The 20,922-nt window shown below is 38.4% G+C and overlaps 1 protein-coding gene across 2 annotated transcripts in view; it reads right to left on the minus strand.

Moving 5' to 3' along the window:
- Positions 1-20,922, minus strand: part of GDA (guanine deaminase) — a 79,545-nt gene that overhangs the window by 9,546 nt on the left and 49,077 nt on the right. For both annotated transcript variants that reach the window (XM_055311112.1, XM_055311111.1), the window contains 6 exons: positions 19,156-19,261; positions 17,206-17,233; positions 15,933-16,040; positions 13,308-13,415; positions 10,428-10,525; positions 8,055-8,122 (listed from right to left, as the gene is read on the minus strand). In XM_055311112.1, the coding sequence (XP_055167087.1) occupies positions 8,055-8,122; positions 10,428-10,525; positions 13,308-13,415; positions 15,933-16,040; positions 17,206-17,233; positions 19,156-19,261 (516 nt within the window). The remainder of the gene's footprint in view (positions 1-8,054; positions 8,123-10,427; positions 10,526-13,307; positions 13,416-15,932; positions 16,041-17,205; positions 17,234-19,155; positions 19,262-20,922) is intronic.

Consider the following 20,922-nt stretch of genomic DNA (forward strand, 5'->3'; position numbering starts at 1 on the left):
ATTATAGGAAAAATGCATCTATAACTAATAAAATACACTTTATATTTCCAGGATTCTTTCTGCATTTCTAGGTAGATATATATAATTCTCAAGGTCTACCTGCACTTCAAAGATTAAAAGCAATAGCCTGTTAAGTAATAATCCCTAGATTGCAGTTCACTTCTATGTTCAACTGTCTTATATGTCCTTAGATACCCCTGTATAGAAATTTTTTTTCTTTTATCTCAAAAGTACTGTCAGAGGATCACCCGCTTCCTTGATAAGTCTTATTATATCTATTTAAGTTATTAGTCCATTTTAATGAATAAAGAAGATGTGATATATATAAATATATATACAAATATATATGCAATGAAATATTAATCAGCCATGAAAAAGAATGAAATCTTGCCATTTCAATGATATGGATGGAGCTAAAGAGTATAATATAAGCAGAATAAGTCACATAGAGAAAGACAAATACCACATGATTTCACTCGTGTGGAATTTAAGAAACAAAACAGAGGGAAAAATAAGAGAGAGAAAGACAAACCAAGAAACAGAACTATAGAGAAAAAACTGATGGTTACCAAAGGGGAGGTGGGTAGGGGAATGTGTGAAATAGGTGATGGGGATTAAGGGGGGTACTTGTCATAATGAGCACAGGGTGATCTACGGAAATGTTGAATTGCTCTATTGTACACCTGAAACTAATGTAACACTGTATTTAACTAACTGGAATTAAAATAAAACTTACAATTTTTAAAAAGTTATTAATCCATTTTAGTAACAATCCATTAAACTTTAATTCTGCCATAGCTTAAACTAAGTAAACAAATAAGATTTGGGAATAATTTACATTAAATTTTGAAATATGTTGTCTACTAATTCTTTATTGCTAGAACAATGAAAATGTTAAGATGTAAAGGCAGAACAAAAATGCTATCACTATAGGATATGGAAACATGTGAAGACTGAATACATATTTCAAAATATATTTGACCTTTGAACAGTGTGTGTTTGAACTGTGAGGGTCCATCTATTTATATGCAGATTTTTAAAATAAATACAGCATAGTATTATAAAGGCATTTTCTCTTCTTTATGATATTTTTAGGATTATTTATTTATTTGAGAGTGTGTATGGAGAGGAAAGGCAGAGGGAGAAGCAGACACCCTGCTGAGCTCAGGACCCTATGCCCATGGCCTGAGCCAAAAATCAAAAGTTGGACACTTAACTGAAGGAGCCATACCAGGTGTTCTCCTTATGATTTTCTCAGTAACAATTTCTATTCTTTAGCTTACTTTATTGTAAGAAGACAATATATAATACATATAACATACAAAACATGAACTAATTCACTATTTATATTTTGGGTAAGGCTTCCAGTCAACAGTAGATTGTTAATAATTAAGTTTGGGGAGAGTCAAAGTTATATATGGATTTTTGACTATACAGGGGTCATCATCCCTCACCCCTACATTGTTCAAGGGTCAGCTGTACAAGAACAAAGACTGGAAGGAAACAAAAGCAAAAGCAATGCTGTTAGGATGGTATTAACATGGAAGACTTAAATATTTGCAGTTATAAAAACAAGTTTTATGAAATATGGCAGAAAGAAGTCTTTTCTTCAATATCTAATCAAAATCATCAATATGGAAAGAATAAGGACAGATTAGAAAACAATGCAATGCAATTTATTGAGATAATTTTGAGACTGGTCTTATTACGTTGCTTATCTTCTTATACTCTTTGGTTATGTTAATAAAATAACAACAGGAACAATACTGGGCAGATGAATTGATGAACCCTGGATCACACAGAGTGTGGTATTTAGTCAGGATGAGTCAAGCTTTTGTTCCAGAAATTTCCATGGAGAGTAATTTCCTGATCCCTGTGCTATCCAGTGAATTCAATGGCTTCCTCCTCCCTCTGCAGCACATTTAATGCAGGTATAATCCCCACTTTATCATATCACAAGAGACAGTGTGATGGGGTGGAAAGAGAAATAATGAACTTCACATTTTACTGACCTGGTTTTAAACTGTGGATCTGGAACTTTATTGCTTTGTTGACCTTTTGTCAGTTACTTAGTAACTCTGAACCTCAGGTTTCTCAGAAAATAGAAATTACATCACCTATCTTAACAGCTGCTGAGAAAATCCAATTAAATAACATAAGTGCAGAGGAATAAGGACCAAGAGATGGAAACTAGATGGGGTATGTAGAGGGACCAAAAAGAATGAATTTTGCAGAAAATGTATTCCTGGTCCCCCATGCCCGGCTACTACCATGATGAAGAACACCACCATCACTTCTTGCCAGAGTCAACAATAAGGACACTGTTACTTACAAGAAGACTCTAAAGAAACCATATGAAAATAAAAACTTGAGTCAAAGAGCAATGACACTAAATGACATGATTGGATATGTGTGTATTCATTTCATATTCATTCATTCATTCATCAACAGTCATTTATTTATTGAGCATCTTCTATGTGCTTCATCTATTTAAGGCTCATAAATAAAAGTTACTGGCTCCATGTGGGCCAACTATCTAGTGTAGGGGAAAGAAAAGAGACACACACACAGATGGTAACTCTAGATTGTATTCAGCTAATGGCAGAGAAAATGGACGTGGAAAGCCCATTTCTACAGGGAGAAGCCTTCTTTAAGGCAATGACATTTAAACTAAGGAATGAGAAGAGGTCAGCCATGTAAAGAGTGTCATAAAGGGCATTCCAGGCAGAGGAAAACAATACACAAAGGTCTTTTGGTAGAAAGGAGTGTGACTCCTAGGGCAGGTTGAAAAATAACCAGTGTAGGAAAAAGGGAGTGGTGGGACACAAGGCTGGGAGGTGGATGGGCCTCTAACTGTGCAGAGCTTTGTGTGCCTGGGAATGAGGGTTGCGTATTCAAAACCCCATTGAAGGGTATAAGCAGGAGGGGGTGTGAAATGGTCTGATTTTTGTTGTAATTCTTTTGAAAAGGGAAGGATTCAAAAAAAAAATGAAAAGGGAAGGATTCAAAAGGCCCAAGATGAATATGAAACCAATTAGGAGGCTAGTGCAGGAGTGCAGGCAAGAAACCATGACAACCTGCATCAGGTGGTGGCGGCTGTCTGGGAAAAGGGGCTGGACTCAGGATATGTTAAGGAGTCATAGGCTGGGTCGGTACAATGCAGAAACAGAACACCCCTCAGGGTAGAAATTTTAGGAAAAGTAAGAAAAGGCTACCTTGGAATATGGGGACACATGCTTATTAGAGCAACATAATTGTCTATTTGTATAGTGCTGAGGGCCATCTGGGATTTGAGAGCAAAATTTAAAATGAAAGCCCACTGGAGAATTTTTTTTCCAGCAACTTCTAGCTGCTCAGCTGTAGACACTGAGAAGGGGAATAGTTGGGATAACCAAGGAGGTCGGGCTTTTGAGTGAGTACAAAGAAAGCGAGGACAGGAGAAGCAAGGAAGTTTCCAAGGGAATGATTATGGCAATGAACTCTGGCATTTAAGATGGGTTAATCAAGAGTGGAACAATGAATTTGAGAAAGCATGGAATCAGTGGCTTAGAGTCTGTAGACTGATCAAAGAACTGTTACTTTGGTAGTAATGGAACAAGTAAGATGGATGGGAAACAGTTGTTGGAAAGTGGAATTCTGGGGGCACCTGGGTGGCTCAATTGGTTGAGCATTTGGCTCTTGGTTTGGCTCAGGTCATGATTTCAGGGTCAGGTATCGAGCCCTGAGTGGGGCTCCACACTCAGCAGGAAGTCTGCTTGAGATTCTCTCCCCCTCTCCCTCCCCCATACTCACACATACATGCATGCACGCATTCTCTCTCTTTCTCTTTCTCTGAAATAAATGGATAAATCTTTGGGGGAAAAGAGTGGGATTCTGGCTCCATGTATATGTCGTTTGTTTTAACGAATTCATAGGTCTTGTTGATGTAAACTTGTTCCATTTTTTTTCCCTTCAGATTACTGTTTTTTACTATGTCTCATGATTCTGAGATGAGAAATTTTATACACTTAAAATTTTGCTCCCACTTGCCAAATACATCTTCATCCTCTCAACCTTACACATAAACCACAATTTCTCAGTTTCTGTTAACAAAATCAGAAAATAGAAGAATTGTAATATCTGGAATGTTCTTTCTTGGAGAGTATGTATTATTTTTAAAATTTATGATCAAAGATTGAAGATGTTCAAATGGTATAAGGAATATATAACATTCAAACTCAAGGACCTGGCACTTGATTTCAAAAATAACTATCAGGTACTCAGGTCCTGGGAACCTCTTCCAACCTGAGGGAAGCCCTTCTTGATTGATGTTGCCATATTAATTTTTTTATATGTCTGTAGTTGTTGTTTATTGACTTTATATTTTGAGAGCAGTTTAAGGTTTACAGCCTAATAATTTTTTTAAAATGTTACTTCTAACATTGTACATACTCCCTCTTAAGATAAATTTTTGATTTTGCTTTCTTTTTTTAAACTTTTACATTTTTAAAATCTTATTTCTATTTTAACTGACTTAGCTTTCCCTGGTAGACTATTTACCATCACTTCCCCAGACCTTGGTCGTTTTTGTCTCAAAACTCATTGAATGCTGTAGATTTTCAAGTAATTTTTTCCAAGAATTCATGGGGAGAATATTTTCCAAAACTTTGTACATCTGAGAATTCTGTTGCCTTCACACATGAGGGAGAAATCTCGTCCAATATAATATTCTTAAGCAACAACTATTTGGCTCCAAACTCTTTCTTGTTCTTGGTATTTTTCATGCCAGCAAAAATATCTGAAACCAAACTGGTTTTTAATTGCTTTATTGATAACTGACATTTTTTTCCCTGCCTCAATGTTTTAGGGCTTTTTTCGTTTTTTCTTTGCAATTCCAATATTTTGCCACAATGTGTTCAGTTATGACTTAGCCTAGGCAGAGTAAGTTCTCTTTGAATATGATGCAGTTCTTTTTTAAGCTCAGAAAAGATTTATTCTTCAAAAATTCTATTCTATTTATTCTGAATCGTGGGTCAGGAAAACCCCCTGTGTTAGTGTTATGCTTTCTATGCATGTAGATCATTCTCAAACACCCCTTTGGTCTTTGATCAACCATGTTTTCCACATCACTGATTTAATTTTCTGCAATCGTTCTACTCCTCATAGGTTCCTACATGGCTTGTTATTTTTAAATTGAAATATAATTGAGATAACATAAAATGCACAGAACTCAGGTGCCCAGTTTGACCAATGCTAACAATTGTACACAGTCATTTAACTACCTCCAGAAAGATATTAAACATTTCCATCCCTCCAGCAAGCTCTCTCATGGCATTTTCCTTCCCTGCCCCCATACCCCACCCTTGGCAACCACTTTCTGATTTCTATCAACATAATGCTAGCTCTACTGGTCCCTAGGTTTCATGCATATGGAGACATATAGCATGTGCTCTTTTGTGCCTGGCTTTTTTCAATTAACAAAATATTTTTCAATTTACCTTTGTTTCACATATATCAGTGGCTCCTACTTTCTTGAATGTTAAGTGGCACTCCACTGTATAAATACGCCACAGTTTGCTTATCCATTCCCCTGTCGGCAAGATTTTGGATTGTTTCCATTGTGGGGCTATTATGAATGCAGCTGGTATAAACATTCATGTACAACTCTTTCTGAAAACATATGTGCTCATTTCTCTAGGGTAAATACCCCAAAATGGAATTACTGGGTCATATGTAGAGGTATATTTAACTTTATAAGAAACTGCCAAACAGTTTTCCAAAGTGGTTGTAAAATTTACCCTCCCTCCTGTCATGTAGGATTGTCTACATGCTTCTCATTCTTTTTTTCCCCTCAGTTTTCTTCTTTCATTTAAAAAATTACTTTTTCCATCACAACTTGTGGTCTTTTCATAGTACCATGTCTTCTTGTACTCCACGGATGATGGCAATTTTCTGAAAGTTTCTTCTAGATCCTGAAGTAGAGCATTTTCAGAGATAACCTCATCTTCTCATTGTTTTTATTTGATTTTTGTTTTGAGAGAGGAAAGCACACACATTGCACATGAGTGGGGAGGGGGGCCAAAGGAGAGAGAGAATCTTAAACAGCCTCCATGCCCACTGTGGATCCCAATGTGGGGCTTGATCACAGGACCCTGAGATCATGACCTGAGCTGAAAGCAAGAGTGAGACACTTAACCAACTGAGCCACCCAGGTGCCCCTCATTCTTTTTGATATGACTTTCTCTTGTTTTGCAATATTTTTGTTAAACTTCATGTGGGTTTCTCCTATCTAATAGTTGAGAAAGTCCAGATCTGCCTCCACTTCTAATAGACAGGGTGAACAAACCACTTTTGGACCTGCTCTCTGCCCACAGTGTGAAGTTAAATGATCTTCTGAAGGCTACATGGAACGGGCAGGTTGGTATATAAAGGCTGTGTTTCAGAAAGAGTGGAACAAAATAGGGCTATTACAACAGAGATTGTGTAAAATGCAACAGTATTCTCCCAATTCGTAAGTCAATATATCATATTTAATCAAACCTTTGGTCAATACACCAACATTGTTCTTTCCCTTTAAACCAATATTTATTGACTAGTACAATCTGCCAAGTATATGCTAAGCATTTTGCATGGACTTTTTTTCTCGTTTAAGCTTCAAAACAAGCTTGTAAGACAGACATAGTTATTACTCATGTTATTGTTATAGAAATTAAGGAAATGAAGTCTTAGGAAATTAAGGAAATTTGCTCAAACTCTTATAGCTAGTAAGTGACAAAACTTTACATAAACATTTTCCATCACTATACAACTCAAAGTCAAGAACTGGAAGTCATGTGATGAGCTTAAATCATGGAGACCAAAATTCTAGAAAACTGGAAAGCAATACCTACCTGATTTTTGGCTGTCTACAAAATTTTTCATTAACAGACTAGTATGTAACAAAAATTCTTGGCCATGTTTTTCTTATTTGTTAAAACTTTTCTGTGAAGTTAAAATAACTACCTTAACACCTGTGACTATATCCACATATTACCACAGTCTCAATGATTAAAGACTTAAATGAGAATTTTTTTTAAAATCGTAGTTCTTTTGACTCATATAAAATTGGGGAGAATATCTAATCTAGCATATCTCTTGAAAAATATGAATAATTCATTTTGTTTTATTGTATTTCTTACTAATATTGCTGGTATAAAATTAACTGAGATGTGAGTTATTGCAGAAAATGATGACAACCATCATCATCAATATACAAACATCCCAATGCTTTTAAGTATCAGGAAGACAACTGCATCAAGAACAAAAAATAAATCCTTGTGTCCCACACCCATTTAAAAATTTTTTAGTTTATTCACACACAGTAATAAAAGATTCACAGAGGATATGCCTAGGCATTTGGGCCTGTCTCACACTTTCAAAGTGAGCTACACTGCCCACAGTCAGGAAAAACAATTGAAATATACTGTAAAAAATAGAGACATCACTAACTCATCAGCCGCCTAGAATGTCCTTCAAGTCAGCAAACTACAGACTGCCTGTGGGAATTGGAATCTCATTTTGTTAAACACTGCTCAAAAGCAAAGCAAGTTCTTCATATATCTCAAAGTTCTCAATACTGGCATAGATTGAACCTGTGCTCACTATGGCAAGATCAAATAATTTTCTTCCAAGACAATATTTGTGATGACAGTTACTGAAAACGAAAACCATACAAATCCAAACCATCAGAATCTAGACAGAAGGACAAAACAAAAGAGGAAGAAAAAAATCAAGAAATTTTTTTATTAAAAAAAAAACAACAAAAACCCCCTAACACAACTTGGAAGGAGCTACCCTTTTTTACCCAATCTCTGAACAGTAAGCAAGGATAATGGCCTTCAGGAATTTAGTGTCATCAACACTCCTCCCTCTTTATACATTTTCTTCCTGCTTCCAACCTATTTTATTAGCTCGAGTTTTACCAGATAATAAAACTAAATTTTTAAATATAACACTGTTGCTTGAAAATTAGTCACATCATAAAATTATGCATCTACTCGACCACTTTGCCCACATCCAAATAGCAAATTACTGACCTGTACCCAGCCCTATTTTCACTTCATGTTTCAGAACTTCTAGCACATTGAGAAAGCCGCTGCTGAGCCTGTAGAGAGAAGAGATAGTCAGAACAAGGGGACCCATGTGTTTCCAACCAAAAAAGAGGATACCAATGCAATAATGATGGCGATTTCACTAAAATTATGTTTCCCATCATATCAGCTCATGTTGACACAAACACATTAGCCAAATCAAATCGCATGTCCCAGAGTAAAAGGTGATCATAAAGGAGCTTTAGTCCTTGGGTCGAGGTTAATCTCAGGAAGGTACAGAACAGCAAGAAACAGAAGGAAAATGGGATCATTTATAAGGAAAAATAAATGAAGAAAGTCGATCTTTCAGGTAGTGCAAAAGTCTATTGGTCTTCAGTGTTTTGTTTTGTTTTTTAAACCAACTTATCAATGCTTCTATGTTAAGAAGTATATCTTTCCTCTGTGTCTGGGATCCTTTGTTACCCTGAGTGAGTAATGACTTGCAAAATCAAAGAGGGTACTACTAGGAAAGGAGGTGCAGGCTAATGAGTCAGGGCCTGAGAGTTCACAGGCTGCTGCTGAGGACCGTAGCAGCTAGGAGAGAAGGTTCCAGGCTGAATTCTGGACATTACGACCTTGAGCTTACTAGATGTGCCACCTTTCTATAAAAACAAAGGAAAACTAAAGTGTTCCTTAGAAGTCTGAGAAGATGCAAAGGTCAAAGTGGTCTTGCTTGAAGATACACCTAACTACCATTGTCGAAGCCCCAATGCACAGGCAATAAATCTTTTAAAGTTGTTGGAGAAAGAACAGCAGTGACCATCTAACAGAAATTTATCCATAAAGAAATTTAACTTCCAACCTCAATTTGCAAAACTGGATCATCTTTTAATTTAGATAGTGTATAACTAACCCATGGGATGCTAAATCCTTTCCCTATCTGGTCAGTTGTTAGACCATAATTATGGTCCCTCGCCATATATGGACAAGATTCCCTGTCATGCCCCATCATGTCTGAAAACCAGAAGACTCTGGAACCTTTCAATACACACCAGAAATATAGCTCTGTGGCCTTCATGCCTTTCCTATACCACATCTGACATGCATCCTTTTTGCGGGCCGACTCCCTAGACTTCCAATCACCAGTACCTCCCAACTCTACCAAGGGGCTCTTTCCCCATGACACAACCTACTCTGCCCTTGTTTCAGGAAGGTCAGGAGTTCCAGGGAATTAATGCTCCTTCACTTCACCCAGCAGCCCTCCACAATAACTGACAGGTCTGTGGGGATAACTATCCCTGCTTCCTCACCCCTTGGGCAGAATGACTTTGAAGTCTGTTTTGGACATTGGTTCCCTGAGTTTTCTGGAAGAATCAAGCTTCAGGAGCCTACAGTGGTCACATGCTTGATGATACGTTCTTACTGACTTCTTTCCCTTCTCTGTCTTACCAATCAATCCCCAAAAGTGTTTCCTCAGATCACCTCCCAAATAAACTACTCGCACATGGATTATATCATGGTCTGCTTCTCCAGGAACTCAAAACAAAATGACACAAAGTAACCCTCAAAAAAACTAAAATCTAGTAGAAGCTAAATAAATTCTTTGAATGAATATATGAATGATCCATCTCAACCTGCCTCTAAGTGGGAGGAGTCTGGATCAACTAGCACTAGAAATGAGATCCTTTCTGTATTGAATCCTAGAACATGGATTCTTAATCTAGCATCCATAGGTATCATGGGATCTATGAATTTCCTGAAATTAGATGTGACATCTCTATCTCTATGAGCTTTTTTCTGAAGATACAGGTCATAATTTTCATCTGACTCCCTTATAAGATTTAAGACCTTTGAAAGGGTTAAAAACTAATTATGAATGAAGCTTTGAATTCTAGGAAATTACAATAGGACATGGTCCCTCCTGTGTGAACTGACATTCTATTGGATCCAGCAGCATGACATATACCATGGAGTGCTTCTCATAGCACTGACCTTTCTGACTACAAAGCATGCAAAGTAATGGGAAGCCAGTCCCCTCTCTTGAGAACACCTGGCTGGCATGTGCGTTCTTGTAGTCCTTAGCTCAAACCCCAAAATGCTGTAGGTTTTGAACTCTTTCTTTTTCCTAATGTCCCATTTTTTGCACAAAAATTTTAAGAGATGTTGTGTTCTTCAAAGGCAAAAGTATCCTCTTTTGAGTGCTTTTTCTCCCTATCAACGCACAGGTGAGCCTCTGTGCGTCTATCTGGTTCCTGTCCCAATCAAACAGAACTCTAGGAGAAGGACACTTGGAGGCATGACTGAGAAAACAAAGGTATTTAAGCTGCTAATTTGCAACCCAAATGATCATACTCTACCAACTAATTATTGCATACTTACGATAAGTTAGAATTGGGGCAATGTGAGATAGCTGCTCCTCGTTCCTTGAATACCTGCAGTTCTTCTGCAGAAAGGTAGCAGCCATGTGCCATCACTGTCTGGAGAGAAGAGTGAGAGAAGAGTGTGTGGAGAAGAGTGTGTGGAGTTTACCACTTAAAAATGTTTCCGATAGTCTTCACTGACCGCAAGATGTTACAGGCACAGACAGAAGCTGTGACTTGTCTGTAAACATCTTCATAAGACCATTTATGATTACTTGTATGTATAAAATCCATGTACAAGTTACTCTTAAAAAAAGGCCTGTAAAAACACTGGATTACACAATTCTCAGCAAATGTGTGGATCTTACTTTTTTTCTTTTTTTAATCTATAAAATAATGAGGGTCCAGGTGATCTACAGCATAGGATATCCACCCAGCTCAAAGATACTATGATGTCTTCATCTCTGCTTTAGAAAACAACCAAGTTACTTTATTTTCTTATTCTACATGGTGAGCAACCAGTGGGGCTGTGCTTATTCCTATCTCAATCAGAACTTACTATAAGTAAGTTTTCCTTTGTCAGACATGGAAGCTGTAGGCATAATCCTGGAAAGAGTTGGGCTTTTATTTCTGCTCCTAGTTAAATACAGGCACTGATGCTCTCAACACATATAACCAAATAATCTTTATTTATCTATCTTTTAAGTCTTTTTAAAATTGGAGTATAGTTGACACAACCAAATTAACCGTTTAAGAGGCACCTGGTGGCTCAGTGGTTGAGCATCTGCCTTTGGCTCAGGGCTTGATCCTGGTCCTGGGATCAAGTCCTGCTTCAGGCTCCCCTCTGGGAGCCTGCTTCTCCCTCTGCTTGTGTCTCTGGCTCTCTCTCTCTCTGTGTCTCTCATGAATAAGTATAAAAAAATCTTTAAAATAAATCCAAACTGTTTTATCACCTATATTTACATTTTCACAAAATTAGGAAATGTATCTATTAATTTGGAAGACAAAATTATCCATGAAGGCAGGCACTGCACACATACAATACTTCTCTATTTAGTCCTGGTAAGATTTGTGGGTTTTCCTGAATAAGACTTAAGCCTTTCTTGCAGTATGTGTGTATATATATATATATATATATATATATATATATATATATATCATGTAATATTACTCAGCTATAAAAAAGATGAGATATTGCCATTTGCAACAAATGACAAATACCATATGACTTCACTCATATGTGGAAACTAAAACAAAGAAAAATTAATAAGCAAAGAAACAGAAGCAGAATCAGACCTATAAACAAAGAAAACAAAGTGATGGTTGCCAGAAGAGAAGGGGGGCAGGAGGATAGGCAAAATGAAGGAAGAGGAATGGGAGACACAGGCTTCCAGTTATGCGATGAATAAGTCTTGGGAATAAAAGGCAATATAATCAATGGTAATAGGGAATATAGTCAATGGTAATATGTTGTATGGTGACAGGTGGTACCACACTTGTGGTGAGCACAGCATAACAGAGAAAAGTTGAATCATTATGTAATGCTCTGCATCAACTCTACTCAAAAGAAAAAAAATAAAATAAAATAATAAAAAGGCTTTACTCTTTCAAAATTCTTTTTCCTTCAGTACAAAACCTGTTTCTAATAGCTTTCTCCTTTGGGAGACACAGCTCAGTGACCACAGAATTATTAATAAAATAAAAATTTCCCAAACTCTGTACAAATAAAATTAACATGCAAATAGGAGGTTAATTTATTAATCATATGGAAATATATGTAAAGGAGGATGAAAATTACAGTGTAGCATTTACAAGATCTATGTAGAATATTAACCTTTCAAAGTAGTCATATTCAGCCCTCTGTTCATCATCCCAAAGAATTTATTCACTGCAGTAGAATTTATTTGCTGCAGTAGGTTCAACTCTCCATGCAGTCTGTACAATTCATTAGAGGCCAAGGGGTATATGGTTGTAATGAGGTGTCACCTCACTATATTAATTTTAATTAATGTAAAATTATTTAGTTATGAAAGTATTATATACTAATTTTTAAAAGCAATACCACAGTGTTTAAAAATAGAGTAAAAAGTCCTTCTGTTTTCTCCCTCAGGAAGACCGTTTTTTAACATTCAATGTTTGTACTCCCTTATACTTTTTTTTAAGAGACAGAGAGAGAGAGCGAGAAAGAGTACGTAAGTGGGGAGGGGCAGAGGGAAAAGGAAAGAGAGATTCTCAAGCAGGCTCCATACTCAGCATCAACCCCAATATGGGGTTGATGACCTGAGCCCAAATCAAGAGTCAGGTGCTTAACCACAGAGCCACCCAGATGCCCCTCCAAATCACTGTTTTTAAGTGAGCATGCACCCACACATACACACATCAAACACAAACAACCCTTATAAACATTCTTCCTTGTGAGCCTGTATACATCATTCTTGCGAATGCTGGATAAAATTTTAATTATGGATGTTCTATAATCTAGACAATCCCCCACTGATAGACATTTCCTGACTTTCACATTAATTAACATTCCTATTCATATTCCTTACAGAATGGATCCTTAGAAATGCATCTGCTAACTCAAGGGAATGCACATTTACATTCTGATGGATACGGACAAAATATCCTTGGGCCAAATGACATTCTTACCCCCAAAGAAGTCTTTAGATTTATTTACTGGCATGAAACTTCAGGCCGATTTTTAACTATACATCCATGCACGCGTGGTATATAAGCTTTACTCTAGTTTGGGAAATGCGCACATGTTGAAGTCTGAAGATTACTATTGAGATTTTATTTTATTATTTCATTTTTCCCCACTGCCCTCCATTACTGAGATCTTAAAATGTACATAAATATGCCATACTTTACACAGATTATGTCATGATATGCAATGTACCTTATCTGTCAGAAGATTGTTTCTATCATACACATCTGTGTAATTTTTATAATTGTAAAACAGGCTCTTCACAGCTTCAACTTCACTGATATTTTCACTTATGTGGCTCTACAAGAAAAGAAATAATATTTTCAATTTTCTAATGTGAAATACCATTAGAAATTATACTTCCTACCCCAACAATGATAAGGATGGTTTCTACTTCCCTATATAAGACAACAAAGATTCTACATGTGCTTTATTGGAAACAATTATTCATATGATATATAACATCTATAAGAAAAAGAAACTATGAATGTGAGCATGATAATTACATCAATATGTAATGTTCTAGCCCTAACCTTAATCCATATTATGTTCTTTCTATAGCAAGAATGAATAAAAATAAAAAGTACTTGAAGAGAGTCAAGAACCTAGCTATTTGTGGCAACTTGCCTCTTCTGGTACTGGCCATTAAGAGTTTATTGGCCATAAAAGGACAGACAGCATGGTTCTTTCATAAGAAAACTGGAACTTGAACATGGAGAGATGAATGTTAGCCCAAGTTCTGAGCCTCGTCATTTGTCTTAGGGTGAATCAGTTCTTTCCTTTGGGTCTCTACATTCTCATCTCTCAAATATTAGGGTTGGGCTAAATGAGTGATTTTCTAAATTCTAAAGTCTTCCAGTTTTGAATACGTTATTCATATAAAAATTCATAGAAATCCAATATGTAAAAGGCATAAACAAGTTGCGTCTCAGGAAGAAGCAGGATTGGGACTTAAGAACACTGTCCTCATTTTGCCCACTTTGTCAGCTTCCAAAATAAGTTCTTGTACAGAAGACAGTTTGTTAATAACTGAGTTTGACAATTCTGAAGTCACCAAAAAAGAGCCCATAAAAATCCACACCCAATAGAAACAAATGAGTCCTGGCCCATACACCAACCTTACTCCAGGGCACCATAAACCCTGAGAGGGCAGTAAGTACTTTTGAGACACAACATTTAAGTGTAACCACTCCATCCCCTTGCCTAAAACAAAAATCACTCCAGATCAACTGGTGATGAGTACATATTATGGGAAAAAACTCATGAGCAAGTTGCCACTTCCAAGAATAGCAAAGCCATTTCCCTTTCTCCATGAGGTAGAGTGTGAACCAAATAAGAGAAAAAAGAGCAATAGTCTAAAAATAGAGTGTTCTACCTAGAGGGTGAGCTCTATCCTGGCCTTGAGGAAATCTAGACCACTAAGGAAATACATGGGCATCTGAAGGGAAGAAAGGTCAAGCAGATGATTCTTTTCACTTTGATAAGGTTGAGTAAATGCTGAATGAACATGCACACATGCATACACCTCTAGCAAAGATATACTTGATTTTTTTTGTGTGTTCATGGAGTTCAGGACACATTACCTCCAAATGTGGCACTGTAGTATATTGTACATTTTAAGCTGAAGGAAAATAGCTGAAGATCAGAATGACCTTCCCCTACCCATCATCCCTGTAACAGATCAAAAAACTTTTATGTGAGGGTGCCCATCCTATACTTGGAGGAAAGGAGCAGCCTTATCTCTGAAGACAAAGGGGTGCCCAGAAGAATCCAAACAACGATCATATTCCTCCATGACTGTTCACATGTCACCAAATCTAGCCTAGAAATGCTCCTGTTTCTTACTTTGCGTCTTCATTTCCTTATGAAGGCTCCTGTATCATGTAAAATTTATATTAAATACATTTGTATGCTTTTCTCCTTTGTCAATTTAGTCTCCAGACCCAGCCAGGGACTCTAAGAAGGTCAAGGATGACTTTTTCCTCCCCTACAATTATATGGGATTGAATAAAAAATACAAATACCACAGTCCTCCAAAAAGGGAGAAGGGTAATGAGAATAGTTAATGAGCCTCAACAAAATAAATCTTATTAAAACAAAACAAACAAACAAAAAAAAACACCCTCCACCTTGATAAAGAATCAATGTGTTGCCTTTTCTCTAACTTGCCCTTTGTTATAAGATAGTCAACTCTTAAGGAGGAAAATTTTAATGCAGTCTGTAATGAAGCTTGGACGGGGGAAGGGGAGCTTGCAAATCTCAATTTTAACCCAGCTGAAAGCTTCAAAAAAGTGCTTTATTCCTAAATTGCAACCATTTAGTGACAAAGTAAGATACACTTTTTTTGTTCCTGATTTTAAATTAAGAAACTCAGAACAAAAGGGCTTTTAAATGCATTTTTGTAAGGTAGAAATTAGGTTCTTTTTGCTTTTCAAATAATAGGTGGTTCCTCCAAAAATGAAGGCCTAGAATACTGAGAAAAAGATCAAATAAAAGAGAAAAGTGGGAAAGAAATGAATTAAATTTATCCTACAGAGAACAGGTAAGCAGTGTCTCATTGATCTGGCTTGGTTACATATGATGTCCTTGTCTCTCCATGCTTGATCAAAGAAAATTGAGGGTAAAAGGAAGTTTAAGTTTCTTATCTGGGAAATTAAAGAAGCAGATTTAGGTGATGTCTGTAAGAGCCCTTCCTGTCGTTTGATGCTATTTCTCTAGGAGATCTCAGGAGAAGAACTGGAGATTACCAACAGAATTTAGGATACAGAGAAGTCTTGCCGGTGTTGACAGAGGCATGTATAGGAGAAAAACACCCACCTGAATATGCAAATTATGGATCTTCGCGATGCTTCCTAGTTTATTCAACAAGGTGTCAGTGCAGGAAAGAGAAAAACGTGGTGTCACTATGGGCTTCACTCTAGAATACTGAAAATAATAATTTAAAAAATTGGTAAGGAAACTATGGATATTATGAATGCATGGCATACCTCAACACGCATATCATACAACGTGATAATTTTATGTCTTCATTTTGGGTGATAGTCCCTCATTCTAAGAGTGGGTGGAAGTAGTGGGTTTCATGGAAACAGCTCATGGCTAAGGACAACAGAGAGACTAGCACCAAGTTCAACAGAAGATCTTGTCTCAAATGACAGATACCCCCAGTCCTACATCCACATGAAGGCTCAGACGAGGCCTTGACTTGGTGGCCTTCAAGAAGAAAAATGGGAAGCAGAAGAACTTCTAAAGGAGACTGCTATGGGAAAATAAAAGTGAAGCAGTGGCCCCTTCCCCAACTACATCTTGGGGAGGCGTGCAGGCCATGGCCTCCCTCAGGACGTTTAGTGGCAGCACTGGCTCTGATGTCACCCAGGGTGAAGGCTGAACAGGTGGGAAGGGCTCCAAGGGGAGTGGTGAGGATGTGGAACCACAAAGCTCCATCTGTTCTCCCAAGATGAGATTGAAAGTAATGGGGTTTTTATGGTTTCCAATCAGCCCTCAAAAGTTGGTAAGGGGAGAGTCTGGTTTGCCCATCTAAGAGATTGCACAATGGAGCTACGGTCCAGTCTGCTGGCGGTAGAGGCAGGAAACAGCACTGCCTCCACAGGCTCACCAATGCCAGGACACTGCAAAGAGGAGTGTGTGGCTGAGGGTCTGCAGGCCATGTGACATACTAAACATTAGGGTCCAAGGTGGCCAATGACTGGGGCATCAGGACACTACCCATGCTTCAGACCAGATCAGGGGATCCAAGAGGCCAGAGTTAATGTTGATATAACCAACTTCCAGTTGCTATCAATCTGTCCACATCCCTGAAGCCCTCTCCCAACTCCCCCTGGGCCAGTCCTGTGTATTTAGAAGGTTCCAGAAGAAAGGAAGGGAAAGCCATCGAGAAGACAAAAAAAGGCTGACCTCACAGAACTGAGTTGAGGGTCCACTGTAAAAACAATCTAAAGCTCTGGGAAAACATTTCTGCCTGCATGGAGTAAGCCAAATGTACACAGACTAATCTTTACCAAACAACTTAATAACAAATCTTACAAATAACACAATAGCAATCCAAAACCAAGTGGGGAATAAGCTTACTTACGTTCTTTTGGAGCATTCTTGACACAAATCTGAAATAAAGCAACAAATGGGAAGATATAAAATTTTGCATTTTAAGTAGTTTTTTTAAAAGGAGGGAAACGTGATACCTACATGTCTTCATATCCATGCAAACCCTTCTGACGCTATACGTGTTTCACCACCACTAATTAAGGATTAACAAGTAGTAATTACTCTGCTTTCTCATTTGCACCCAGAGAGACAGAGTGCAAAATCACAGGGAGATGCAATTTTATCATCTAACATCAGCTGAGCTATTCATGAGTATTCCCATAGCACTCAAGCCATTCTACTGGCTTAAGCTCTATTTGGGGGAACATTTCAGGGTGTCATGCTCCAGGCATATTTAGAGTCTTGGAATCCTATGCACCTGGAGACATTTAGAAGTCACAGGGCTCTCTTCTCCTTTACAGAGTGAGAGCTACTTCTCACACAGTATCATCATTTCCTTTCTTATCTTTTCTTTATTAAAAATTTTATTTATTTGACAGAGAGAGAGCAGAAGCAAGCAGACTGGCAGGCAGAGGGAGATGGAGAAGCAGATTCCCTGCCCAGCAGAGAGCCCAACGCAGGGCTTGATCCCAGGACCCCAGGACCATGACACGGTCCAAAGGCAGATGCTTAACCAACTGAGCCACCTAGGTATCCCTCATTATTTATTTTCAAAGGCTGAGTCCTCCTGGGCACAGATGTTGGGGTAAGGCAGACACAGAATAAGCCCGAGGTGCTGTAAAATGGAGAGGGTAGAGGAAATGGGGCTAGACAGGACAGGGGTGGCAATCAGTGATGGTAGTTTCTGTAGGGTCCATGAAAGAGCTATTTGTGCCCTGACTGAAAAAATTTACTAGCTACCTTTCTGCCTTCTGGTACTCCTTTGTTTCAGAATAAAATGGTTTAGTATGACCACAAACCCACACCCGTAAAAAAGTTCAGCATGTGGACAATGATAAGAGGAAGGTGCTCACTTTGCCCTTTCTGTGAGCTGGTGGCAGTTCCTAAGCCACCCTTTTTCAGAGGACACATTTAAGGTGGAGGATGTTTGGAACTGTAGAAAAGTTGGGCTTCTAAAACTTGCATCAGGATAGGTTAGGTCCTGGGGAAGATTTACAATGGAAGAATGCTCTTCTACATCTCTTGGAATGTTGAATGCCATACAACACAATTCCTAGTCAAATCAAAATCCTCAAGGGACTATGGAAAAGCCATTAAAGAAATGTCGATAAAGTACTTCTGGGATTCATAGACTATCTCAATGTAATATTATTTTATTTATTTTTTATGTATATTTTTTATTGGAGTTCGATTTGCCAACATATACTATAACCCCCAGTGCCCATCCCATCAAGTGCCCCCCTCAGTGCCTGTCACCCAGTCACCCCATCCCCCCACCCACCTCCCCTTCAACTCCCCCTCGTTCGTTTCCCAGAGTTAGGAGTCTCTCATGTTTTGTCACCTTCTCTGATTTTTCCCACTCATTTTCTCTCCTTCTCCCTATAATCCCTTTCACTATTTTATCCCAATGTAATCTAAAAAGAGCATTAACAAAAGCTCATGACCTCAGATGAGAGGATGACCCCACAACCAAAAGTAATCTGATGCGCAGACCACATACACTTAAAGCAATTCAATGGATAGGAGAAGCCTCCCATCTATAAGAGAGAAGAGGGAAGTGGTAAATCATTAACTTTTAAAAAGAATCGTTCATTTCACAAGGGGATTGGCCCTAAAACTCCTATAGCAAATTCCCAGAGGCTTCAAAATAGTATTGACATGCGACACTTTCTTTAGGAGCAGACCAACTGCATAAACGAAGGCAGACCCACACAGTGACATGTGCGTTATCTTCCTGGTCCACAGAGGTTAATGCTCCCTATCTCTAACTCCATCAGTGCCTCAGAGGGATCTCCCACCAGATAAATCAGGACAAATGTACCTCTCTGTTTCCTTGATTGATGCCTCAGTGGTTTCCTTGTATTCTGGAACAGTGGCATTCATATCCATGCAGACTTTGCCCACAAATGCCCGCTGCCCAAATTTATCTGTGAGGCACACACAAACAGAATCTGAAGTCAGGTTGTCTTCTCCCCAAAAGACTATTTTCCCCAGTCTTTAGGAAACACATTTAAATTAAAATCATTATGAAGACACAAGTGAGAATGTCAAGTGAGATCATCACACCATTTAAGAACAATAACAATGGCAATAAAACCACACCAAATTCTGTAAGATATAAAGGTCTTTTATTGACTCATTAATCCTTGGATTACTAAGGACTCAGTGATAATATCTGATTACAGTCTAAACTTGTATGTGCCCAATGTCTTCTGTTACATGTAGGGTTATGAGGAATACACTCAATAATGTATATAAAGGGTCTGGCACGCAGAGCTTAGAAAAGATACTGCTGCTCGTCTTATCCGTAGCAATGCCAATTATTGCCATCAGTGGGGAATCTGATTTAGAACTACTAGTAGCGCTCAGCACTTCCGGAACCTATTCCTCATTAGAGATGCTACAGAAGTTTTATTTCAGCTAGAAAGTTGAAGCTACGTGGGGCAATATTAATTTTGTGTACAATGTCTCTGCCTCTGTCCTAGGAGTCTTGCAGAAGTCTTTTTGCCTCTCTCTTTCCCCTGTAATTCATTGTAATACCTAGCCATTAGTTACTCCTCCCTGAAACACCACCTTTATCACATACCTCATCTGGCTCAAAATCTTTGAGCATCTGATGCATATTTGAACCTGTCCACAATCTGAACTATCCCATCTGCCCAGCCTCCTCTCCCACCCACCATGCAATGAATCCTGTCCTCCAGGTCAGTCACTCTGTTCCCAGCTTTGTGTATCACTATGGATTTCCCTGTCGCCACACCTTTGTCCATGTCATTTCCCCTGTTGGGAAAATACTCTCCTCTATCCCCATTTGATGTCCCTGTAATGCGCCGTTTAAAGTCCCCCTCTATGAATTCTTTCCAGTTGATCCAATTCTGAGTTTCCTCTATCTCACCCAAAAATAGCAATATATATTTTCAGTGCTCCCCTTTAAGCCTCTGGCTGAAACTACTTTGGCTAAAAAGCAGAAGTACCAGCACATCAGCCAATGGTACGTACTGATCATCTGCTATGTTCTGGGCACTGTGCAAGATACAAATTTTGGAATTACTCATCTCTTTTTTTAAGATTTTATTTTTTTCTTCATGAGAGACACACAGAGGCAGAGACACAGGAAGAGGGAGAAGCAGGCTCCCTGTGAGGAGCCTGATGTGGGACTCAATCCCAGGACCCTGGAGTCTATCACAACCTGAGCCACCCAGGTGCCCCCTGGAATTACTAATCTAAAGCCAATCTCATATCTGCTTACTAGCTGTGTGACTTGGGCATGTTATGGCCTCTGAGTATCAGTTTATCCATCTATAACGCAAGGACATTAACAACTACTTCTAGGGATCCCTGGGTGGCACAGCGGTTTATGCCTGCCTTTGGCCCAGGGTGCGATCCTGGAGACCCGGGATCGAATCCCACGTCGGGCTCCCGGTGCATGGAGCCTGCTTCTCCCTCTGCCTATGTCTCTGCCTCTCTCTCTATCTCTGTGTGACTATCATAAATAAATAAAAATTTAAAAAAAAAACTACTTCTAAAGACTGTTTGCAACTGAGCTGAGATAATCCATATAGGATGCCTTGTGCAAAGCCAGGCATCT

Source organism: Nyctereutes procyonoides, unplaced genomic scaffold (genome assembly GCF_905146905.1).
Source record: "Nyctereutes procyonoides isolate TBG_1078 unplaced genomic scaffold, NYPRO_anot_genome, whole genome shotgun sequence".
Classification (NCBI taxonomy): Eukaryota; Metazoa; Chordata; class Mammalia; order Carnivora; family Canidae; genus Nyctereutes; species Nyctereutes procyonoides.